General features: G+C 36.7%; 2 protein-coding genes and 1 long non-coding RNA gene across 7 annotated transcripts in view; 2 read left to right on the top strand and 1 right to left on the bottom strand.

Annotated features, from left to right (window-relative positions):
- Positions 1-1,626: 1,626 nt before the first annotated feature.
- TrpRS (Tryptophanyl-tRNA synthetase) lies at positions 1,627-9,985 on the bottom strand. Of its 2 annotated transcripts, XM_069504470.1 has the most exons (10): positions 9,819-9,985; positions 9,363-9,481; positions 8,552-8,620; positions 7,786-7,945; positions 7,045-7,227; positions 5,768-5,945; positions 4,935-5,128; positions 4,450-4,462; positions 3,532-3,663; positions 1,627-2,758 (listed from the first exon to the last, which is right to left on the bottom strand). In XM_069504470.1, exons 2-10 carry the CDS (start codon positions 9,472-9,474, stop codon positions 2,597-2,599), a joined length of 1,203 nt encoding a protein of 400 aa, XP_069360571.1. In that variant the 5' UTR covers positions 9,475-9,481; positions 9,819-9,985; the 3' UTR covers positions 1,627-2,596. The 2 variants fall into 2 exon arrangements, with proteins under 2 accessions (XP_069360571.1, XP_034833809.1); XM_034977918.2 differs by lacking the exon at positions 4,450-4,462 and having other exon boundaries at positions 4,922-5,128.
- Positions 9,986-10,358: 373 nt separating this feature from the next.
- Positions 10,359-11,231, top strand: LOC138403600 (uncharacterized). The gene is made up of 3 exons (XR_011237839.1): positions 10,359-10,656; positions 10,781-10,901; positions 11,154-11,231. It is a non-coding gene; the product is annotated as an uncharacterized lncRNA (long non-coding RNA).
- A 3,307-nt stretch (positions 11,232-14,538) lies between these two features.
- The window catches only part of spas (spastin), a 33,105-nt gene continuing 21,586 nt past the window's right edge, over positions 14,539-26,057 (top strand). For 2 of the 4 annotated variants that reach the window (XM_034977900.2, XM_069504711.1), the window contains exons 1-3: positions 14,541-15,145; positions 15,317-15,487; positions 15,718-15,882. In XM_034977900.2, the coding sequence (XP_034833791.1) occupies positions 14,683-15,145; positions 15,317-15,487; positions 15,718-15,882 (799 nt within the window). In that variant the 5' untranslated portion in view covers positions 14,541-14,682. Of the gene's footprint in view, positions 15,146-15,316; positions 15,488-15,717; positions 15,883-26,057 lie in introns of all 4 variants that reach the window. The other 2 variants (XM_034977901.2, XM_034977902.2) reach the window with 2 other exon arrangements.

Genomic DNA, 26,057 nt, shown 5'->3' on the forward strand with positions numbered 1-26,057 from the left:
TGACATGCCGCATGACAACTCACTATGTTGTTCTGGCGTAAATGAAGCTTAATTAAAAATGTAGTAAGAATACTGGTACTTTTTGGCAGACTGTAGTGTTATAAAATATTCCAATTCTACATGTTGTAACGGAGCAAACTATACCTACTGCCGTAAGCTGAGGCCGTCAAATTGTTTCTATGGCATGTGTCGCATACTCCGGAATAACCTTTTTGTGATCTAGCGCGATGGTTGACTAATCAGAAGCTCTGCCTCGAACATTAGCGCACCAGACCACTACAACTAACTATTTGACACTTCTTCATCTGATACAATAATAAAAAGAAAAGTCCTGGTTCACAGATTCATCAACGCCCAGCCCAAACCCTTGGACCTAAAAAATTGATTTTTTCACGAAGTTTCTCTTTATAATTTCGACACGAAATAAGATCGGATTTTTCTTAATTCCCACGGGATAGGCTTAAAGATTTATACTTATTTTCGCCGAACGTGGTCGCAGGTGTTGCTAGTAAGAAGTATTTTACCCCGATCTCCTTTTGTCACTTTACGTTACGACACATCACAACACAGGTGTTGCGCTTTAAGAATGATTCTAATTAGAACGTAAGTTAGTTAAAGGTATAAGTATTTGTTTACGAAGTTAAAGAAACGGCTGCAAACTGGCAGTAAAAATTAAAACTATCTAAGTTAGCAGCTTTTTAGAACTGTTATCTATATAAGTTAACGTAAAACACCACTTATTTCGTCCACCAACTACCTGTTGTAGGCTGTGACTGTGTCATCCACGCTGGTGTTCCATTGTCATGCATATTCTATCAAAGTCGGTATTGTGTACACAAGTGTTATACTTCTTAGCGTTGAAAAAGGCGTTTGTCACTTTTTCTATTGTTATGTCCGTTTTGTTTTCAGTTTAATATAATTTAGTTGTACTATACAAACTTCTTTGTACTTACTATTTATAACGCGACGGGACGGTAGTGGCCAACTTATGGCAATTGGGGTGGTAACGCCCCGCACATCCCCACAGCCCCCGCGCTAACCCGGTGCGGCATAGTACAGGTGACGTGCGGGTGTGCAGGGTGTCTCCCCTCCTAATACCCCGATTGTCATCTCGATCTGTCGCGTTCTATACAATACTTCTATAATTTTATTTGGTAAGAAAAACTCTTGTTTATCTATGCATTGAAATGGTTCGATCGATCGTGGGTCCGAGTCTCTATAAAACACTTGGTTTTTGCCGATGCTATACAAAGCTGTTTTTAATATTTAGCTCATTTATCCTTTCGGAGTTAGGTACGACTTATGAACGTTTACTTCACTTGCTGTAACAGTGGAGAAAAATATCGTCAGAAAGCCTTCATGGCAGACCCATAATGTTCTCAAATGTACGTGAAATCTATAGTCCGCGATAGGCTGGGCAATCGGGGTATGAGGCAGGGGGAACAGACGCCCCGCACACCCGCGCTCGCTAGCTATTTCAACCTGTCGCGTGCTATATACCAATCCGCTGGTGGCCTATTATAACTTATGCTCTTCTCATTCTGAAAGTACTCAATAGTGGCCCAGCGATAGGTTAAGATGATGAAGTAGGTAATCAAAGTTGGGTGTGATGAAAATAAACAAAAGTTCAAGTTTTAAGTGTGGTTTATTTTGATTGCAAAAAATAAATAAGTATACTTTTATACGCGAGGTAAAAAATAAAAGCTTTATAATATGCAAAGTAATCCGAAAATAATCACTATCCATATTATAAATGCGAAAGTTTGTTTGTTTGTCCTTCAATCACGTCGCAACGGAATAACGGTTCTCCTTGATTTTTTGCATGGGTATAGTCATAGATTAATTATTGGTTTCGCTACGCTCAGTTAAAAACTAGGACAGTGACATAGGCTACTTTTCATCCCAGAAAATCAAAGAGTTCCCACGGGATTTTTAAAATACTAAATCCACGCGAACGAAGAAGCGGGCTTCAGCTAGGAATATAAGCTTTTCTTGACCACTGCTAAAAGACTGTACAAAAATTTAAGTGCCTAATTCTGTTGTACTCAGTTTCGAAACAAAATTGACAGTCTAAATATAGAGCTATCCTTTTCCACAGTGAGTATTATGAAAGGGATAGAAATACCTTAGACCCGTTTAGGTTAGAGATCTCTGAACTTATCTAAAATAACATGTACCTACATATTGTTCCCGCGGGAAGCGAACGAAGTCGCGGACAACAGCTATCACAAATAATAATCTTTTAATAGCAGTACTGAAATGAGTCTTGCCTCCTAACGGCGGTTGCGCACTCGTCCGAACCGAGTCCGTGAAAGTACGTGCCTTTTTGTTTTGTATAGGAGCTTATTTAGGAAAGGCATTCCGAACCAGTGGTAGATGCATCCGACTATTTGTAAGTACTTGTAAAAGTTTATTCGAATAAAAAAGATTTTTATTTTTATGAAATATGTCGTAGATAATCGCTGGTATTCTCACGGATGACGGATAGAACTCTGATGACGGAAGTGCGGTGCGTAATCGCCGTAACACTGTTTTGATGACAAGAGATTCAAAGAGTTTTTTCATACACCTATGCCTTTACACGTGACATTTTAGCCTAGAAATTCAATTTCCTAATAGCGAAGAACTGTTGCATGACGTCATCTGTGACCTTGGCCCTCCGCGCCTGATAGTCCTGGATGACTGGCGTTATTGTCTCTATCGCGATCTTCTTCAGTTCTCCAGTCAACATCTCACCAGATTCGTATGATTTTTTAATCTGTAAAAAAAGTACTTTTATGCCAAAATATCGACTAACATGGGCATGCGAGAGTTCTCCATAATATTCTCAAAGGTGTGTGAAGTCTCTGTAGTGAGCCGGTCATGGGTTGATCATGATGATGATTGATTTACCAAACCGGCAGTTTTACCGATAGGTTGTTCTCGAAATTCCGATCCAATTCTAGTCGGAAATCGTATCGCATAAAATGTAATAGAAATAACCGACCTTGAAATTAGTGAATTTTGGTATTGTTGTTATTTTGATTGAGGTTACCTACCTACCCTTTTCCAGCAAAGCCAGTCTTGATTTTTTTATGAATTGCCAGCAAACGAGCAGACAAGTTGAATATCGCCGCCCCTGCACAAATTGCAGCACTTTCCAATAAATTACTTGTCGAAGGCATCACCAAAAAAACCGGCTAAGTGCGAGTCAGGCTCGCGCATTGAGGGTTCCGTACTACAGTCGTATTTTTTCGATGTTTTGCACGATAATTCAAAAACTATGATGCATAAAAATAAATAAAATCTATAAAATCTAAAACAGATTTTAGAATGCACAGGTGGATACCCCACTTGATATAGTTACTTACCTCGAAAATTGAAAATACTAATTATTTGTTCATGACCACAATTTAATTTTTTTTCTGTGATCTAACCCTAAATTCACGGTTTTCAGATTTTTCCCCAAATGTCAGCTATGAGATCTACCTACCTGCCAAATTTCATGATTCTAGGTCAACGGATAAAAGAAATAAAAAGTATTGAGTTTACCTCCGCTAATCTCTCGTCGTCTTCCAGGAAGAAGGTTAAGTACTTGAAGGAGATGTCCACATCGGTGTTGCCGCCTTTTTCCCTGTGCTCCTCGACTGTGGCCTGACCGCCCGAGAACGCGTATTTATTTATCTGTGGAAAACATTTTTCTACAATTAATATTTCAGGTCAGGGAACGAATGTAGCAGAAATGAGGAGGTTTCCAGGCAACGTTCGAGAAATTTTTTATAGATGGCGCTGAATTTTACAACCACTAAAGATGAAAAATAATAGGGGTGCAGCTCATAGAGGCATAAACGCACTGCTTACCCTCATTGTAATAAGTCTATGCTTATTTTTCATTTTAACCTGCCGTAAAATAAGTTCATACCTAAATGCATACCCTGGCTTGAACTCCTGTGCACGCCACTGCCTATATCTATATGATCTATGCTTTAAATGTTTAGGTCGTGTCAATCAATGACATAGATGAAGAGTAAGAGCTAGCGTGCACTGCAATTTTCCTTACGTTTCTTCCCCACAAAATCTGTGAACTATAATAGAAGTAATTAATTAATTTCGCATCCGATTTAAATTAAAAAATTTAAAACATAGATGATATAGATATAGGTATTATTTTTCATCTTTAGTGGTGGAAGTTTTCAGCGCCTTCTATGAAAATTTTCTCAAACGTTGCCTGGAAACTTTCTCATTGTGCGTGCTGAATTTAATTTCCGCTCCAACTACTCCAAAACAAATCGGAGCTCCTGCTTAGTTTTTTTTTATTCAATGTAGCCATATGCTTGACTACAATCACACCTAATGGAAAGTGAGCTTGGGCATGTCGTATCGTTCAGAAATATGGAGGTGTTGAGGTCGCTGGCGGAAATCTTGTTCTCGAATGTAGAGTGCAGTAGGGCAAACTTGCGCATTACTTGCCTTATTCTTGATCTGCTTGGGAGTGTCGTTGAGGAATACGGATGCGTTGGGGTCGGTGGCGGAAATCTTGTACTGGAATGTGGAGTGCAGTAAGTGCAGGCTCTTGGGTATTACTTGCCTTGTTCTTCATCTGCTTGGGCGTGTCGTTGAGGAATATGGAGACGTTGGGGTCGGTTGCGGAAATCTTCTACTGGAATGTGGAGTGCAGTAAGTGCAGGCTCTTGGGTATTACTTGCCTTGTTCTTGATTTGCTTGGGCGTGTCGTTGAGGAATATGGATGCGTTGGGGTCGGTGGCGGAAATCTTGTACTGGAATGTGGAGTGCAGTAAGTGCAGGCTCTTGGGTATTACTTGCCTTGTTCTTCATCTGCTTGGGCGTGTCGTTGAGGAATATGGAGACGTTGGGGTCGGTGGCGGAAATCTTCTACTGGAATGTGGAGTGCAGTAAGTGCAGGCTCTTGGGTATTACTTGCCTTGTTCTTGATTTGCTTGGGCGTGTCGTTGAGGAATATGGATGCGTTGGGGTCGCTGGCGGACATCTTGTGCTGCGCGCCTTGCAGCGCGGGCAGGAATGTGGAGTGCAGAAGCGCAGGCTTGGGCATTTTGAGCCGCGCCGCCACGTCGCGCGTCATTCGGAAGTAGGGGTCTTGGTCGATGGCACAAGGGACTAGACAGGGCACCTGGAATTAAAATGGACACTATTGTCAAAGTCAACCCTTAATATAAAAAATGGGCATCACTCTATACACTTTCTTGATTGTCAATAGTTGAATTTAACAATAAATTGATGTAATGGTGATAAATAACTATGTGTAAGTTACCAGGGTTCCATACTCAGGGTGAGTTTGTCTGAAAAGAAGCCCACAACAAACTCAGCCATTCCTTCTAAATGCACTACTACCTCCAATCCAATCCAATCCATCAGCCTGTTTGCATGCACTGCTGGACATAGGCCTTTCCAAGAGCGCGCCACCAAACACGGTCCTCCGCCTTCTTCTACTACCTACCTACTATTAATTTTGGCGCTAGAATTAGAATGACTATAGGTAGACCAGAATCTCATGAAAACTACGGAAATGAAATTCCAAAGTTAGCAACACTGTAGAGTGTAGATACTCTGTGAATATCCTATGTACATAGTGCACTGTGGTGAATGTTGTGGTGTATTATTAATATTCACCACACTATGTACATAGGATATTCACAGGAGTACAGTGTTTCTATCTTTGTAATTTTATTTCACGAGATTCTGGTTTAACTATAAAACTTTTAATTATTTTTTTAAGATTAACAGTAAAATGATTGTAGAAAATACTTACGACTTTGTTTTCAAATATGAAAGGGAAAGTAGTTGAAAATGCTGGCGCGGCCTCTATGGAGGGGAAAGTGATTTTCCCAATGACGTCAGAGTCACCGAAACCGAAGATTCCTTTCACTTGGTTGAAAGTTACGCACTTTTGTATCCGAACCATATTCTGGTAGAAGGCTGGGCATTGTCTGGAATAATATAAACACTGTACGGAAGTTTTATTGTCTGGAATTTGGGCCCTATTTCCCTAAAAGACAATTTTTTGACTTTTATTCGGAAATTTCGAAAGGTGACGAGGAAGATTTGTTGTTTAAAAGTTATATGGTATTTTACATGGCAGTACAAAATAATCTAGCGGTCCGGAATAAATTGTCGTAGTATACTTTATATGAGAGGTTGCGTACGAGATCCGAATTTCGTTTTCGGAAGCCGAGAATATCTCAAATTCAGAGCATTGTTCATGGACCGAATAACCATAATACAATATTTATTTATATAAAACGCTTGCGCATTATGTTCAATCCAAATCAGTGCCGTCATACGGGCGCGAAGTATAACCGACGTCCAGATTCGATCTGAGTTTTATAGATCACAATTTTCTCAGGTTCGGATTAGATGCAGTGTGTAAAGAGCCTAATTTAATAATATCTATACTAATATTATAAATGCGAAAGTGTGTCAGTCTGTCTGCTAGCCTTTCACGGCCCATACGTCCAACCGATTTTGACGAAATTTGGTATAGATATAGCTTGCATCCCGGGGAAGTACATAGGCTACTTTTTATCCCGGAAAATCAAAGAGTTCCCACGGGGTTTTTAAAAACCTAAATCCACACGGACGAAGTCGCGGGCATCATTTAGTAATTTAATAATAATAGAGGTTTAATTTTAATTGGGTATTTGGCAATTTTTTTATTACTTTATTATAAACTATAGGATAAAAATAATGACGAAAACTGAAAAAACTAATTAAATCGATCAAATAACAAAAAAGTTATAAGCATTTAAATATTTCTGATTAGACAGAGATAGCGATATAGAATTATGACGTCATTGTGACTAATGCCATAGTAGCTTCGTGCGATTTCATACAAATTTTCGTTTTGCGAGAAAGGGATAGAAGACCCTCCCACTCCAAAATTAAAACACCTGTAACTTTGTAAATCTTTGTTGGATTTTAATTTTTTTTCAGTGTACGTCATTATTTTTATCCTAGTTTATAATAAAGTAATAATATTTATCAAATTCAAAAATAGTAGCCACATTAGACGTAGTAGTCCTCACTTACCCAATAAAATCCAAATCGTTAAAAAGGAATGTGTTAGCAGGATCGAATCCGACTGCTATGATGTCCTTTGCATTACTGAAAGCCATTTGTCTCGCATCTTCAATTTTGATGTCCTTCCACATGGCTTTCTCGTCATCCGTGAGTTGTATGATTAGTGGAACGTCGAATACTTCTTGTAACCATCTGACAATATAAAATTATTTTTCTCAATGGGGGTCCACACTACCAATTGGCATTTTATCCTTTTTAGGGTTCCATACCTCAAAAGGAAAAAAGGAACCCTTTGGAAGGATCATTTTGTTGTTTGTCTGTCTGTTTGTCCGTCGTGTCTGTCAAGAAATCTATAGGGTACTTCCCGTTGACCTAAAACATGAACTTTGTAGGTAGGTCTTATAGCACAAGAAATGGTATAAATCCGAAAAACCGTGAATTTGTAGTTACATTTTAGTATTTTCAATTTTCAAAGTAAGATAATGAAAGGACTTTACCTGTACCTATGTACATTCTAAAAAAGATTTTTATTTATTTTTTATGCCTAATAGGTTTTGATTTATCATGCAAAATGTCGAAAAAAATAGGACTGTAGTACGGAATCCTCGGTGCACGAGTCTAACTCGCACTTGGCCGGTTTTTTGAAAAGTGTCTTAATTTGATCCTAGTGATAGTAAACTACCAAAAAAATTACAAATTTTTTATTAAATCGATAAGTACAATAAAAATGCATTTAAAGATTTAACTTACTTTGTGAACATAAAAGGTATCATATGGCCAATGTGCATACTATCTGATGAGGGCCCCCGACCAGTGTACAAATAAAACTTTTTGCCTGCCTCTACGAGGTTCAAAATACTGTGGATATCTCTGTGAGAGAAAAATATGCCTCGTCTTAGAAAATGATGTGCTGAAAAAAATAAGAATAGAATGAAGCATTACAATCCATACAAAATAACTCCTCACGCGCCATTTTAAGTCTATGGGTAAACTGTCATATCAAAAGTACGATTCAACTTTAAAATAAGGACTAAAATCATACTTTCGATATGAAATTTGACACAAAAAGTTAAAGTGGCGCGTGTGGAGAGGAGTGAAAGGAAGACGTGAGAGGAAATTTTATGTGATATGTATCGTTCACGTATGACAACCTGTGTCACCTATGTCAGAAGTCTCTACCAATGACCAGCAAAGAAATAGTAAGCAAGTTCTCATGAGTTATATCCATTGACTTATATATTACTTCCTATGGACAGGATTATTGAACAAACAAAATGGCACCAACTCAGTGGTGCTTTAGCACCAATACAACCTCAGTGACGTCTGGGTCGTTCATTAGTATCTAAGAGGTGGAGCTGATTTATTAGGTTTCAAAACAGTGAAAATTTTTGTTCGCTTGACCATATCTTGTCATTTATATTGATGGTTATATCCAATTACCTTACCAATTACCAAATAATCATAACTTGAATTACAGGATGTTTAAAGTATAGAAATACACTTTTATGTATTTTACCTTTCTTTCCCGTTACTTTTTCAACCCTTGCAATGACCTCTTCATCAATTTTTTGACTACCAAATCTTTCTGAAAATAAAAAATATATTTATTATAAGAACTAGCTGCCCTGGCGAACTTCGTACCGCTTAACAGTTGAGTTTTTTAATTTTTCTCTCCATAAGCACCATCCCCATACTTCAAGGAATATTATGAAAAAAGAATTAGCGAAATCGGTTCAGCTGTTCTCGAGATTTGCGATCAGCAACACATTCAGTGATCCATTTTTATATATAGAGATAGAGATATAAAGAAACCATTTTTACTATATTATGTAATTACTTGTATTGTGGAATTTCCTGTAATTTGGTTGTAAAACTTCCATTTGATGTAGGTACAATATTAGTCCTAAAGGTGATATTTAAACCTTTCAGATTTTAGTCATTATAAATTACACTTGACGTTACTTGAGTAAGTAACTAAGTTTTAGTGCCTAAATGAACAATATTCATCATCATCATCAACCGATAGATGTCAACTGCTGGATATAGGTCTCTTGTAGGGACTTCTACATGCCAGTCTTGTGCCACCTGAATCCAACAGCTTCCTGCGATTCTTCTGATGTCCGTCCACCTAGTGGAGGGTCTTCCAACACTGCACCTTCCGGTGCGACGTCGCCATTCCAGCACCTTGAGACCCCAACGTCTATCGGTTTTCCGAACTATTTACCCTGCCCAGTGCCACTTCAGCTTTGCAACCGACCTATATTGGAGATTTCTTATGATGCCTAACATGTCTCAAATCTATATGACACTACAATATTAATACTCACTAATTAATTTATCATAATCTATTCCAGTTTGTGATTTCCCAGCTACATTCCACGGATCCACTAAGTCATCATCTTCATTAATGGACAGGTCATTTATCTGCTCTTCAGTCATGCTGTAGCTAAAAAAAATAAAGATTATTTATTAACTCAACATAATTATTGTACAAGCAAATTAAATCTATCTTGAGATAAAAACGATAACGACCTGTGAGAACCTATTATTAGCTTCTAGTTTTTTAAATTTTGAGATTATAATAAGTTAAATTAAGCTGTTGGTTTTCCAAATAAAATAAAATAAAATAAAGCTCGTTTCATTAAGTTGCACTGTCTTTTCAAGTTACTGTTAAGAACAAATAAATTAATTTATAAAGAGAAAGTTTTTGCAAATAAATAAAATTAAAACCATACATGATTGAGAAGAAATGGTTAAGACTTGTAACGTTTTACGTTACCTACCTTAATTAATTGCGAACGGGTTCTTAACTTCCACGAGGACAGAAACAGAGAAATAGGAACCGATTAGAAAAAAAGTAAATTTGGGATTTCAGAATAAAATTGAAAAAATTGGAATCACCATTAGCATGTTATGTGACATGTGGTGGTGTCATAAGTCATAACATTACAAAACAGCCAAATTGCGGTCATTTGTCAATGTCAGTACTGCTGTCAGCTAGTCAAGTAAGAAGCAGCTCGAGAGCAGCCCGTAACTTTACATCCGGTTATTGAATGACTCTTGTAGGGAAAATTCCATAGAGATAGGCATAGATTATCTACTATGGAGATAGCCGATAGGTATAGGTGATAGGTTCGTGGGGGTGGCAACTTTGTATGGGGCCGTTGCAGACTTTTTTATGGAATCATTTAGAATGAAACAAAGAAATTCTTTGTCTCATTCTAGACTTCAAAGTCAGAGACAAAGTTTCAAACTATAAACAACTGGCAACTATCTACTCTATGGTACGTTTGTTTTTAGGTTGTTGGTTTTAAATATGAAAGTTTTCTTTCCCAACAGTTGTGATAAATTTGTATATTTTTAGTTGTATTTCATGTGGTTTAGTGTTTTTGCTTCTATTTTTCTCTCCCTGTTAGCTTGAAGAAACTCGCAGCAGTGTGATTGAGACTAGAGAAAAATAAGAACAGTGACTTATTGTTTGGTGACTCTTTTCGTTTGTAAGATTAAATTTATCATGTCTGATAAATATAGAAAGCGTGTTAAGTGCTGTGCATCGGCTTTCGACCCAACACTTACTATCCACTCTTTACCAAGAGCCGGAAAGGCATCTAATTATGCAAGGTAAATATTGTCGTGTCCCTTAAGTACCAGCTGTTCTTTTTATCTACAAACCGGCTAAAGAAGTCAGAAACGCTGGTGTTTTTGATATTTTGGTTTATTATATAATATTATTATAATGTTTCAGACTTCGAATTTGGGCAGAATATTGTTTTGCCAATGTAACTGAGTAGGTGTTGAAAAGCTTGCACACCAGCAGTGTGCCTGGCTCACCAGCAGAAACATTGCAACAACATTCAATTTCAGTGGTATGTACCTAGTAACTATTCATTTCTATTGCAATTTGTAAAAAATTCTCAGAAAAACATCAATTTTGTTCATTTTGCCTCATTTTAGAACCTGTCCTAATGTGCCTATCTTGTCTCTGCCAGCAGACACATCACAACAACATTTAATTCAGTTGGTACATAATATAAATTTCTATTGCAATATGTACCAACTTAACACATTCTCAGTAGATAAACCAATATATTGATTTTGTGTATTTTGCCTTATTCCAGGAACAGTCAGTGTGGCTTCCGCAACCCACTAGGTACCAATTAATGTGCCTATCTTATCTCGGCCACCAGATACATCACAGTGGTATGTAATATAATGTTTCTATTGCAATTTTTTATAAATCATCAGTTAAAAAAATATAATAATTTTGTGTATTTTGCCTTATTTCAGGACCTGTCTGTGCTTCCACAAACCACTACTAATTAATATGCCTATATGCCTATATTGGTTCTGTTCATTATTCTATTTATGATATACTAGCTGATCCCCGCGGCTTCGCCCGCGTAGATTTAGGTTTTTAAAGATCCCGTATAGCCTATGTCACTCAGGAATAATGTAGCTTTCTACTGGTGAAAGAATTTTTAAAATCGGTTCAGTAGTTCTAAAGATTACCCCCTACAAACAAACTTAACGACATTACCTCTTTATATAATACAACGGGCCGTGCAGCAGAAATCGTAATATTTTAATTTCGCCATAACTTCAAAACCAAACGTCCAATTTTAATCATTCAAAGACCAAATATTATCTCCATAAACTGTTCTTAGTGATGAAATCATTTATTTTGATAAGGATTAATAGCATGAGTAAAATAAACGCGTTTAAATGTAGTCCAAAAAAAATTCAAGATTTTTAAATAAAAAAATGGTTGCTGTGCCTCACTCGACATAGATGGGTATAGTGTGTCGCGGACTTTTTTGTAGATATTTATAAGATCTACAATTAATTAGAACATTTTATGGTTCTATCTTTTATAGTTTAGGCAGCGTACGCAAAATAAGTAACTTTTCTGGTTGATTTTTTACACCTTGTGTCCGAAAAACCCAAATATCTTACGGAACCCTATTTTTTTCCAAAATAAAATATAGCCTATGTTACTCGTGGATAATGTAGCTTTCGAATGGTGAAAGAATTTTTAAAATCGGTCCAGTAGTTTTTGAGCCTATTCAGTACAAACAAACAAACGAACAAACAAACAAACAAAGTTTTCCTCTTTATAATATTAGTGTAGAAATAATACAACGGGCCGTGCAGCAGAAATCGTAATATTTTAATTTCGCCATAACTTCAAAACCAAACGTCCAATTTTAATCATTCAAAGACCAAATATTATCTCCATAAACTGTTCTTAGTGATGAAATCATTTATTTTGATAAGGATTAATAGCATGAGTAAAATAAACGCGTTTAAATGTAGTCCAAAAAAAATTCAAGATTTTTAAATAAAAAAATGGTTGCTGTGCCTCACTCGACATAGATGGGTATAGTGTGTCGCGGACTTTTTTGTAGATATTTATAAGATCTACAATAAATTAGAACATTTTATGGTTCTATCTTTTATAGTTTAGGCAGCGTACGCAAAATAAGTAACTTTTCTGGTTGATTTTTTACACCTTGTGTCCGAAAAACCCAAATATCTTACGGAACCCTATTTTTTTCCAAAATAAAATATAGCCTATGTTACTCGTGGATAATGTAGCTTTCGAATGGTGAAAGAATTTTTAAAATCGGTCCAGTAGTTTTTGAGCCTATTCAGTACAAACAAACAAACAAACAAACAAACAAACAAACAAACAAAGTTTTCCTCTTTATAATATTAGTGTAGATGTAGATAATACAACGGGCCGTGCAGCAGAAATCGTAATATTTTAATTTCGCCATAACTTCAAAACCAAACGTCCAATTTTAATCATTCAAAGACCAAATATTATCTCCATAAACTGTTCTTAGTGATGAAATCATTTATTTTGATAAGGATTAATAGCATGAGTAAAATAAACGCGTTTAAATGTAGTCCAAAAAAAATTCAAGATTTTTAAATAAAAAAATGGTTGCTGTGCCTCACTCGACATAGATGCGTATAGTGTGTCGCGCACTTTTTTGTAGATATTTATAAGATCTACAATTAATTAGAACATTTTATGGTTCTATCTTTTATAGTTTAGGCAGCGTACGCAAAATAAGTAACTTTTCTGGTTGATTTTTTACACCTTGTGTCCGAAAAACCCAAATATCTTACGGAACCCTATTTTTTCCCAAAATAAAATATAGCCTATGTTACTCGTGGATAATGTAGCTTTCGAATGGTGAAAGAATTTTTAAAATCGGTCCAGTAGTTTTTGAGCCTATTCAGTACAAACAAACAAACAAACAAACAAACAAACAAAGTTTTCCTCCTTATAATATTAGTGTAGATGAATAAGTAGTTCTTGCTATGTAACATTCCCTAGTTTGAAAAACATTTCAGTATTAGATCTTTAATAATAATTAATCTGTTTAAAAGATAATAATTCTATTAAGATTTATTACTGTAATCCAACTTTGGTTTAACTATAACCTGTTTTTGTAATTACTTCATTATGTATGCTGTGGATTATGACGTATTTGTAATAAAACACTTTAAAAGTACATTTTTTTTACTTCATCTAATAGCTTAGAAAAAAAAATGAGTAAAAACATAACTTAAATCTTTGTATGCTTTTCACAGTATAATATAAAAATTTATTTCTAAAAATTATAGCATTTTAAAAAGTTTTTACTTGTTTTATTCCAGTTTTGTTATGACCGCTTTTCAATCGCCATAAATAATAATCTTTAACTGTGGAATAAACTCCTCGGTTAAAGATTATTTGGCGATTGAAATGCGGGCCTAATATAGAAAAAAAAAAAACGGTTCGTAATTTCGCGCCAAAAGTTTAATTCTATGGAATCACTAATAGATGGCGTGACGGTGCAGAGTCTGCACTTTATTTGTATGTAGTTGGGCTTCTTCTCCTGGAGTAAATGTGTTCTGTGGGTTCGTGTTCGTGGTGGTTGTAGAACAAAGGCTGCCAGCAAATAAAATCTCTTCAATTTTACGGAATATATAGAAAATGTCAATGACGAAAATCAAATTTTGGTTTTAGCTAATTAGTTAAAATTAGAGAATGAGAAATAGGGTCCCTGTTTCCAAATCGAGAACGAATAATAAAAACCATTTATAGACCATGGACTTGCAATACCTGCTCAAATACTATATTTTTCTAGTGCTAAATTTAGCTATGCCTATAAGCTACACATTTATGCTGTATATAATAATCGGGATATGTCGTGATGTTATTATATGGAATGGCTCTCATATTATTTAACAAAAACAGTAAATTTCAGATTTGTTACTTAGCAACACCGCATTTATGGAGACAGCGTGACACTTCACGGTCACTTCACAAGATGGCGACGTTAGTTCTGATTTTCGCCACGCGCCAAGATAGCCTTGTCGCAGGTCAAGAGTGTCAAAGCCAAGTCATAGTCAACTGTCAAGTCAAACTGTCAAAAATTATCAACTCTTCCCTTACTCCACAGACTACAGTGTATATCTTACTCTTCTCTCGACTCTCGAGTCTCGGCCCTCGGCTGCTGTGCTCGGCTGTCAGTCATTATGTACTCTTCTTGCGGTTTAAAGAATTAATTTAGTACAATAATAAGCGTGCGTGTCTTGATACAAAGTGTATGGCTATTTGGTGTTAAACCAGCTGGGACTTTAGTGTTCTTGATGGTTTCCGGTGACGATTTCAATGGTGGTCGTTTACCGCGAAAAACTACTAGGTCGCCGAACCGAAAATCCAAGAAGTCTGATGCAGACATAGCGAAGGGTTCTGCGTTGCGAAATGACTCGCAACCCTCTGTCCATAAAAGAAATCTTTATGTGGTTTCGTTCCCAATAATAATTCTGTTTAATTTACTGAGGTCTATTTTGTACCAGTTATTTATAATTTTCAAATATTTATACTCTGCATCGCATCGTTTCATTCATAGGCCTCGTAAGAACGGTGAATGTAACTTAGAGGTGGTCGTAAAAGACGGTGTGGTGTCCACGGAGATCGCGCACAGTGAGGAAATGGCGTATGTAAACAATGTGGGTCCCGGGGACCCGCTTCTGGCCAAACAGAAGCACCACCATCGAAAAGCTTTCGAATACATCTCGAAAGCGCTCAAAATAGACGAGGAGAATGAAGGTAAGTTGCTTGTGTGGCTGCATAGCGCTTTATGTTTAATCTAGTGACCAAACGTAGAAGTTTATGTCAATATTTACAAATTACAAGTAGTTATTGAATCTCTTTTGCCATTGTTGGAGTTAGGTAGTTAATCTAGATTGTGAAGTTGAGTTTGAGTTTTTTGTAATACAGGCCAAAAAGAATTAGCTATAGAATTATACAAGAAAGGTATCTATGAGTTGGAGCGAGGGATCGCTGTGGACTGCTGGGGGGGTCGTGGAGATGCCTGGCAGCGAGCACAGAGGCTCCACGATAAGATGAAAACCAACCTTGGCATGGCTAAGGACCGTTTACATTTCCTGGGTAATAACCTCCATACTTTCTGTTATATTATTATTAGTAAATGTTACACTGCTATCTTTATTTTCAAGCCCTTCTATGTTTACTGATAGTTTCTACTGAGTATTTTATTGAACTTGGCTGTTTATTGCATGCTTAGCTTGTTAAATTTAGTTTTTGATGTGATATACTCATATAGCCACACGATACTCTTTTAAAAGTTTATTAAAAGTAAATGTTGTCCTCCCGTGTAGCGAACCTAGTGGCCCTCAGTAAATTGGGCGTAGAGAGTGAGCCCGAACGGAGTGACAAAAAGCCTACGGAGTCTCCTCTTAAACGCAAGCCATTAGAGAAGTCCAAGACAACGCTACTAGCTCACACAGAAAGTAACAGTGGTCAAACAAAGCCACCAAATGAAGGTAGAATACCACATAGCTTTGCTTCGTTTGACATAACCTACTGCAAAGTTTTGAAATTCTCATAAATTTCACTTTAACCTGTGACATGATATCATTAACACAAGATATTTACAATTGGCATGTTATGTAAATCAGCATTTGCATGTGGGTTCACTGTGCTTATAAAATATTGTTTTTGCTTTGTGTGTGTCCACTATTGATCTTTCATTCATTTTGATTGGTTAGTGATAAAAAATGATTTCAATTTTAACCAGGATGAAATAAGTATATCCAAGTAAACCCGCAAAATAGAATTTACTTAATAAAATTTATTAAGTCAGTCAAAATTTGTATTAAGTGGTTGAGACTTGAGAGCAATATCTACACTTCTATACTAATAATATTATAAAGAGGTAAAGTTTGTAGAGTTTGCAGGGGGGTAATCTCTGGAAATACTGAACTGATTTTAAAAATTCTTTTACTAGTAGAAAGTTACATTAATTCTGAGTGACAGGCTACATTTATTTAAAAAAAATTAGAGATCCCTATGAAAATTGTAATAAGCTACCTGTGCAAAGCCAGGGTCGGGGCGCTAGTTATTCATAAATAAAAACAACATTTTAGTAATGCTAGTTCACCTTTTTATCTATGGTGGTGGTAGCAACTAAGCTTCCTGATTTTACTAATAAAGTAATTATTGATGATTCATAAGAAAATGGTAGAGTGACAATACTTTCCAATATTTAATCTAAGTACAACACACTATTACTACATTGTTATTAAGTATGTATACAACAGTTAGGTACCTGACAGACTATTTACTAAAAAAGGACTGTTTTTAAAATGATTGAAATCCATAAGCCCGTTCGAAAAGGTACCACTTTTTCCTTATCATTAAGGATCATAACTACTTTATTATGTTAAAATTCCAGTCAGAATTTTGGCTGACTAAATAATGATGATAATATTAATGATCCATAATTCCGTACTACTAATATTATAAATGAGAAAGTGTGTTTGTCTAGACAGCATCAAAATCGACCATAAAAGCTAGCTTTTCATGCTTGATTTTGATGAAATTAGGTACAGTATGAGGCTGGAAGTAATGTACATCAGCCTTTAGAATGACATTTCGGCTTTGTAGAGCGTTGTCTCTGTCACTAATACCTTTATGACGTTTTGTCTGTCTCAACAACCGAGACAGTGCTCTACAAATCCGCTATCTCCTTCTGAAGGTCAATGTTCATTACTTTCGGCCGCGTACTGTACAGAGATAGTTTGCATTCAGAAAGAACATAGGGTACTTTTTACTCTGGAGAATCAAAGAGTCCCCACAAAATTTTTGAAATCCATTGAACAATTATGTACAAATCCATGCTAATGAAGGCATCATCTATTTGTTACAGAGAATAGATATTACTTTTTATTGCAAAAAAATCAGAGTTCCCATGGAAGTAGGTAAAACAAAACCAAAACTTGCGCGGACGAAGTCGCGGGTATCATTTAATTATTAAAATTATTTTTATAGCTTCTTTACGACTTTATGGGTCTCCCCTTTATACAGTTACGAATTAGGATGTAAGAATTCTGCAGCTGGGTAATTTTTTCATCATCCTATTTATGAGATATGATGTTCCTATTGCAATTTACAGATGTATGTTTTTTTGTTTGTTACCATAAACTGTTAGCCTTCTGCAAATGCCAGGGCCTTTTGCATTTCTATCTCCAGATGTTGAATGAAAAAAACCTGGTAGAGTCAGCTGCTTTGTTTTCTAGACAAAGGGAATACATTCATTGAAATTGCAGATGCGTCATTTTATAGCAAGCTCGTTTAACATGCATGGTCTGTTTACAGCCTTGTTTTATTGTACATACCACAGAATTCTAAATAAGGTAAATAGAAAAGTTAAAATTACGTGATCGAGACTGATATTCATTATAAATATTATAATATGTATGTAGGTATGTCGCATGAACAGGCCCATGAACAAGGACACGTCTGAATCTAGTCAGGCATATCTAATGTATTTGGCAGATTATTTTAAAGTGCAGCGCCTTAAGTGTTAGGGCGTTTGTGCACTCATCCGTATTCGGTTCGTATCCGTGATTCTTCGATATGCGTTTTGGTGGTGCGAATACGTACGATCCCGACCCTTGAAGTACAGAATAGATTTTTTTCACTAGGTTAACCTGCCAGAAAACAGGCAACTAACCTAAGACTCTGAATTCTGTGCACGCCACTATAGCGGTGATAAGCTTACAGTACCCGGCAAAAAATATTGTACGTCAACCTTTAGAAAGAGATAGCGGTTTCGTAGAGCGTTGTCTCTGTCGTTGAGACTGGCAAAACATCACATAGGTATAAGTGACAGAGACAACACTCTACAAAGCTGAATTCTTCATTCTAAAGGTCCATGTACAATATTTCTTGCCGGCTACTGTACATTCCTTTAAGCCTTTAAAGATCTTCTCTACCTAACTATTCAGAATTCTGTGGCATTTTAATAATACCCACTATAGGTTCGCAACAACACTAGCATGAAAATTAAACAAGGATTCCTAGTATGTATTTGCATTTTGATATATTGAGTTTGTAAACGAGTCTTGTCCATTATTCATTAACAGTATGCAAGGTTTTATTTCTTACATAAGATTACATAGGAGGTACTTATATCTGATCTGTAATTCGATACATTCCTTGAAAAGGTGTATTCTAGAGGCCCTTTAGAACCAATGGAGCAAACTGTGTCAAATGACTACAGCTTTTACACTAAGTCAGAACAGAATCATCCAATGGGGCGTCCTAAATATTACGTCCGATTCGATCCGATTTCGGATAAATATATTGTAACGATCTATTTGCCATCAAGTTGTCACCAATTCACTAGATTAAAATTGATAACGGCTTGATAACGGTTGTCAAATTGTCATCATAATCATATCGGTTTGAGCTAAGGTACTCCAATTTCTGATCCATATATTATTTTAGGCCTAACGCAGACAACTGATTTTTTGAGACCGATTTTTATTTGACAATTATTATAAGTATTGATTACAGAAATTGAGAAAGAAAATTCGATTTTACATCGACTCAAGTAGCTTACTGTATTCCTTATTCGTGTTCGCTGGTATGTTTTATTTTTCTATCTGTCAAAATCTTATCGGGCGGGACGACAGTTGTGATTGGCACTCGTGCCATCGCCCGACGTGAAAACGACTGGCTACAGACGATTCTTGCTCAAGAAACTTTCAATCGATCTATAATTGCATGTCAATAAAAATTAAAGAGATAAATATAATTGATAGCTGATTGCTGACTGCACACTGTCGGCGAGAACTCTCTCCACCTGTTTGTCGCAGCGACAAAAACTATAAAAGAAAACCTCGCTCAGCGACGCTCTTTTGTCAATCAAAACACTCGCGTAGTTACGAATAATAATCGTCCGTCACACTCGCTTCTCGTTGCTCACCAACATGTTTCTAGTTTTTAGCTCAACTCGTTTCTCACTAATCGTCGGCGGTCGGACAAGTACCTTACTCCGATTATTGTACTGGCCGACTATTATTATGGGTAGTCTGCAATAGACGTTACGGTTCATAATAACCATTGTAAAAGTGATAGACCATTTTTCATTCACTAAGAAAAACCTAACTCAGCATTGAAAAAGATTTGTAAAACTTTATTCATTTCAAAAGTTATGAATAGAAACTTCACAATTTATAGTTTTCATCTTTTTCCGTAGACTCCGTTACACATTTTCATTCTTTTATGATCCTTCTCTATCTTTACCGACAATACTTATATTTTCTTTTTTGGGAAGACAATATGTGCTGTGAAGGAAATGTACCTAGTTAAGTTACCTACTTTAGGTATTTGACATGCACTTAAAAGTTGTAATACCTACAATGATCTAAACACGACTGCTGAAAACCGTCAGGTGTTTCTTAAAATTTTATGCTTCCTGCTATTAGCTTCGCCGAGTGAATTCATGGGATCATTAAATAAACATTTCATTGCTATAAGCACATACCTACTGTCAACTGTTTCTCGTTATAAAAATGAAAGTGTGCTAAAATATCGGACTAAAATAAAAAATCCGCTAAAATCAACATGCACTAATAGTAACAAACAAATAGCGTAAGTTGAACAAAATCTTGCCGCTACAAAGATTCGCCAAAGCTGACACAGTTTTTATTCCGAGTCGATCGTTTGTGACGAACCCGTTGTCATCAATTCGCCGTGGCTTAAAATAGGCACCTTTGTAACGGGCTCTTACTCAAGTTTCAGGCATTCGTATCACTTTACGACTCATACTTATTCTAAGAATAGCGGCAGCCTATTTCTCTTTCGCCAAGAAGAAAAAGACATCTCCCCAACAATCTCTATGTAGGTGCCTACAGTACTATGTATACAGCACCCCCCAGCATAGTAAAAGATTTTTAGCGAATTCGCGTTTTGCTCAACGTCGTCTAGCACTGAATGTAAACATGGGTCAGGGTACGCAATCGTGCCTAGTCTTTGATAAGATTGTCGTAAAGTGCAAGAAAGAAAAATCAGTCTCCCTAAAACGCTTCTTCTTCTTCCTTACCTTATCTAACGTTACGTGGGGTCGGCATAACATGTATTTTTCTTCCACTCACTTTTGTCATCCGTCAACGTATTATCCACCCCTTTTACACGCATATCCTCTTTCACGCAATCCATTCACCTTTTCGCAATATCTAGTAAATGTAGTTACACAAAAGTAACTTTCCAAACAGACAACAGCTAACGATTAGGCTATTCGTGATTATTTCCCAGAAATATTTCTAACGACATTTTATTTTTTATTGGTGGGTAAAAAATTTCTTTATCATGAATCGGTAAGGTGTAGCTGAGTAGCGGAAAGGCCTCGCTCAGCTGTTTCTGAAAAGGTTTGGAGCACGCAATTCAACGTCCGTCGCGGCCGTTTTCATTTACGAAAGCTTTTGAATAGGTGTTTCACAATTTGCCGGAAAATCATAATATTTTACCACTTTCTATGCATTTTCAAGTTTGACGTTATTAAAGAACCTTACCAAATATAAATTGAAAATTCTACAGGAAGGTGAAGCTGTAGAAGTGTACCCAGTTCTACTATAACCCTAATAATTATTCTCAGAATTTACCTGCAACTGCAATGTAGACGCTTAACGGTCTTGCACGTCTATAATCCTCGGCAGAGAGGGATAATGTCCTGATAAAAGAATACCTACCGAAGAATAATTTTAGTTTAGTTTTAGTTATGAGCTCAAGTCTTAAGAATCAAAGTCTAATAAAGATCGACTCAAAGATTTCTATCCGTTAACTTTTTTGGGCGTCTACGCCTTACTACGATTCAACTTAATCTTTAAAAACTTCTTAAAATCGTGTACGTATAAAAAGTTATCGATAACGGCAACATGTGTAAGAGTCTACTGCCTTCATTGCCAAGTGAACCTTTAATTTGAACCGGTACACGATAGCCAGTATAGAATATCCTATGCTCGGCATAGGGAGAAAGCGGTGGAGCGCAAACTGTGGGACGGCCGTTTCCGTTTGACTTGTATTCCCACAATTGGATCGTGTTACGGATGGTCAGGCGCCACCCGCCTCATTGGTTTACTTGGCGACAACGGTTGTATGCACATATTCGTGTATTTTATAGGTACATAGCTATAATATGTTTACGACCGTGACATTATTTTGTACAGTTCGATTTGCCGGTGAAAATCCAAAAATGTCGATCAGAGAAAACCGTCACCGTGTCACGTCCTTCAGAAACTGCTTCAAATAAAATGTACGTGATGTTTTGAATCCGTGCCTCGTCCGCGCGTCGTACGTGGCACGGCCCGCGCCCGCCGCGTGCTGGCAAATATCATCCCTAAATCAAGATGATTTCTTATCTACGCAGATAAATCCCATAGCAACATCAAAGTTTGATAATATATCCAGTACGAATTTATACCACTTATAACATGACAGTTTTATATGTCGGCTTAACCCCATTTTATTAATAGAAGATAGCTAACGGTCCGCGAATTCGTTCGCTTAAAATAGTGCTTATGGATCAATAGAGATGACCGCTCAGATCTAAATAGCCAATAGTAACTAGCTGTGTAACGAAATCCTCTGCTATTTGACAAGGCATACCATACCAATTAAGTATAATGTACCATTTTTGATACTGTCTCACCCCTTTACAGATTGATTTCATAGTAGAGTTCGCAACCATGAGGCGCCAGAGCCAACATTTTTACTAAAATACCGCGTTAGTACTGAAAATGCTATTGGGCGCGCTGTAAAAGAGCATGTACAGGGGTCACTTTAGGGTCGACCTTATAGGTGACTTCCTCATTTTTTTTTCAAGGTTTATACGACCAAATCGTTTTCACGTCACATGAATTTTAGTAATAAAAATGCGTTTTGTACGTCTCGTAAGCATACGATCAGTGGTGATTTTTACTTATCCCTTTTCAGTGAGTCATTATACCATATTAGTTGTCCATGTTTAGCTGTGTTAATGATGATTCAGACACGCTCATAGATCTAAGTATAAAATAGACAATAAGTATTTACAGATTGTAATGTTTGTATTTGTACTTAAAGGGATCTAAGAGCTAAGTTTAAAACCATAACATATAGGAGTAACTGGTTGATCAGAAATTTCTATTTCTCTCATACGTAAATCAATATTGGACCCATTTTTCCATACTATAGCTAGTTATAATAATATGTGACCAACCTTTGCCATATGCCAAGAATTTGGCCCAAGATCTACCTACCTGTAGATGAAAAATGTTATCTTCTTTGGATACCCAACAATCAGTATCGTCGGTATGTTCGGTGGTTCGGCCAAAACCTTGGCGACACTAATTTTGTACGAAACCTAAATAATTTTAAAAGGATTTGTAGAGATATCGCCTCTATCCTTGCTTATACAGATAAGATAAAAAATATTTCATTGTTTTCTTCGTCTCTATATACGAAGAGATAGTATTGTAGTATTACGTTACGTGTTTCCTATAGTTATCGCACTGTATGTAAATAAATTGCGTGGAAATGGAAACATCATATCGTTGTCATTGTCGCCGTCGGTAGTCGGTATTATAAATCAAACTTGATACATCCTCTATTTCCTCTGCCTGGTATCATTTGTTTGGTTAGCTCTTTACGGACTTTACGAGTACTTTAGTAACATCGATGTGTTTTGTTTTGGCTTCAGGCGGAAATTCACATTTTCTTTCGTAATATTTGCCAATATCGTCGATAGCTGACCCTCCTCAGGTTCGCTTAGGTGAAATTTCAAGAAAAAAAATCTGAGTGAGAGTTTACGTTAGCTATAGAGAAAACAGAGAAAAGCTATCCGTAAAATCACAAGTTTCTAGACCCAGCGCAATTTAATAGACGTACTACAGAAATCAAAGAAATCTATCTCTTGCTGAATCTATCCGATTTTTTTCAGGAAGAAGGATAGACGACTGCGTGCGTTGATTCGACGTAAAGTAAACCAATCTTAATAATTGAATATTCGCATTTCGCCTCCGCAGCATTTAAATGATTGGAAGTGGTTATTTCAATTTGCTATGATAGGTAGTTACCTACTAATAAAGCGTAAATTCCTGAAGTTGTGATCTAATAGAGCCAGTTCAAATTGCTCGTTCTCAACAATATGAACCGTGCTATTGCCCTCAGCTTTATTGGCGTAGTTTCTACAGGCTGTGTATTTCTTCTTCTTTATGTCGACAACTTTATTCGCTAATCCATCACACGCTCACAAAATTATTTCCAAGAAGCTCTTTTGAGCATTTTTATTTTATTTTGATACTGGTTCGAAAACAAATTAATATTTAATCTTTCTCCGAGTGAACATTGTCACTTATACCTAAATCCTTTTACGAGTATACCTTAAATAAATTCATATAGAGTCCTTGGCTGCATTTGAAAAAGATATATTTACCAGTCTCTTTTGCTTCTGTTTATTGACTTCTAAAAGTTCCTGCGCGTTTCAAAACCGGAGTGAGTGCTTAAAACTTTCAAGACCGCAAAATCTCTGTTGCATATTGCGCAAGAAGTACAATGTTAATAACAGTAGGAGCCTACTTATTTACTTTTTGCCTCCATAAAAACTCTTTATCCACTCGCAAACAATAGTATTTTGCCCGCAATTGCCCTCATCTAAGTATGGCAAAGCATACATCAACTTTTGTCTTTAATAGTCTGGGTGTATCTATCTAGCCCATAAATATGTCTATCCTGAATATCTGGCTATTTTTTCGAATGAGAAAAGTTGCCCGAAGGCCGTCTCGCTGGCTAGACCGAAAAGTTTTGTCCTCCTGTCTGTTAACGGCTGGTAATGAGATCGGCTTTCAGCGCTGTACGTCTTTGTGTCGCATATTTTCCTTGCAACGAGGAAATTTTGCTATAGGCGGAATTATTATATTCTATATGTAGTAGATACGTACCTACTTACTGAAGTATATCTACGCGAATAGCACAGTAGGTATAAGGAGACAATAGTCCGACGCCTTTCATCTCGTGGTAAATATTACCGGTTACCGCACGAGCGCTGTCAAGACGGCTTCGTCGAACCTCTGGTAGGTAAGAACATACTATCCTTACAGTGCCAATAGGCAATTATTTCTTTAGGAGAAAAAATATCTGGCTATTTTTTCGAATAAGAAAAGTTGCCCGAAGGCCGTCTCGCTGGCTAGACAGAAAAGTTTTGTCCTCCTGTCTGTTAACTAATATGAGATCGGCTTTCAGCGCTGTACGTCTTTGTGTCGCATATTTTCCTTGCAACGAGGAAATTTTGCTATAGGCGGAATTATTATATTCTATATGTAGATACGTACCCACTTACTGAAGTATATCTACGCGAATAGCACAGTAGGTATAAGGAGACAGTAGTCCGACGCCTTTCATCTCGTGGTAAATATTACCGGTTACCGCACGAGCTCTGTCAAGACGGCTTTGTCGAACCTCTGGTAGGTAAGAACATACCATCCTTACTCAGTGCCAATAAGCAATTATTTCTTTAGGAGAAAAAAAATATAAAATGGGAATCGAATCTAGGGTTGGCTTTGGCTAGCCAGAAAAGTGTTTTATATTATCACTCATATAGTTACTTAGTTTAAAGAAATTTGATTAACTTGCTTAAAATGATTGCTTTTATTCAAATTAAAACAGTTAGTCACTAGATAACAGAAGACATCGTTTAGGTAATTATACTATTTATCTTGTTACTATTCTAGACAGTAGCAGTAGGGTAATAAAAAGCATTTTTTTTGCTAAGTACCTACTAACTTGTAATATATTATATATGAATTCTTTAATCAAATAGCTCATCAGACAACAAAGAATTTCTTATTCTGAAATTGAGATTGCTTTGAGCTCAAACAATTTTCGTATCGTTGCACGAGCACGGCCCTTTGTCTAGACTTTCGAGAGGACTCAGTTATTATATCATACAGCTAACAAAAAATAATAAGCTAAATAAAATTTGTCCAACGAAAGATAAAAATGAAAGTGGTTGAGCGAAGTCACAGGTTAGCCAACCAGAAATTATGCTAATTAACATCGATTGCTTCGGTCGAACTTAGTGTGAGCTAGGCACTGAATGTAACTTGTAACACCTTTCAAACATTCTCACATTGGAGTAACTCCTGCTAAATAATACTCTGCATCTGTAGTATAGATATTCTATGACTACGACGTTTGATCTCCACTTTCTTAACGCTAGACTTTGCAATAGTACAACTTTTAGTATCTATAGTACCACTAAAATAGACATTACGTACAAGTTCTCTGGAAAAGGTGGACTCGAGCTTCGTTTCGCTACCCCCACCAGCCCCACCTTCAGAGTAGATAGAGGTCAGTGGTCTAGTACAGTTGTGGCATCAGGTAAAAAGAGCTCTGAATGATCGTCTCGTTCCTTCTTGGTACCTACAATATTAATACACTATGAACACTTCCTGAATCTTGATAACTTAGGCGGGCAGTTACCCTGCAGCATCAGAATTAAGGAGTTGGATCCCGAAAATTTTATGGGACCACCACGGAAACTTCCTTTGTTGATTTCAAAAAAATGCAAATCGGCCTTTTTGGAAGTCGGTTAAAAAAGTAGCCTATGCCGCTCTCCAAGTCTTTAACCATGTAAAAAAAGAACGTCGATCGGTTGCTCCGTTACGACGTGATT

The sequence above is a fragment of the Maniola hyperantus genome, chromosome 18 (genome assembly GCF_902806685.2).
Source record: "Maniola hyperantus chromosome 18, iAphHyp1.2, whole genome shotgun sequence".
In the NCBI taxonomy this organism is placed as follows: Eukaryota; Metazoa; Arthropoda; class Insecta; order Lepidoptera; family Nymphalidae; genus Maniola; species Maniola hyperantus.

Coding starts and splice junctions, on each gene's coding strand:
- TrpRS (XM_069504470.1), bottom strand. CDS start 9,474: ATGACTGAAGAGCAGATAAATGACCTGTCCATTAATGAAGATGATGAC. Junction 8,621..9,362: donor AGATTATGATAAATTAATTA/GTGAGTATTAAT, acceptor TTTTATTTTCAG/AAAGATTTGGTAGTCAAAAA. Junction 5,129..5,767: donor TCATATTTGAAAACAAAGTC/GTAAGTATTTTC, acceptor TTTTAATTCCAG/GTGCCCTGTCTAGTCCCTTG.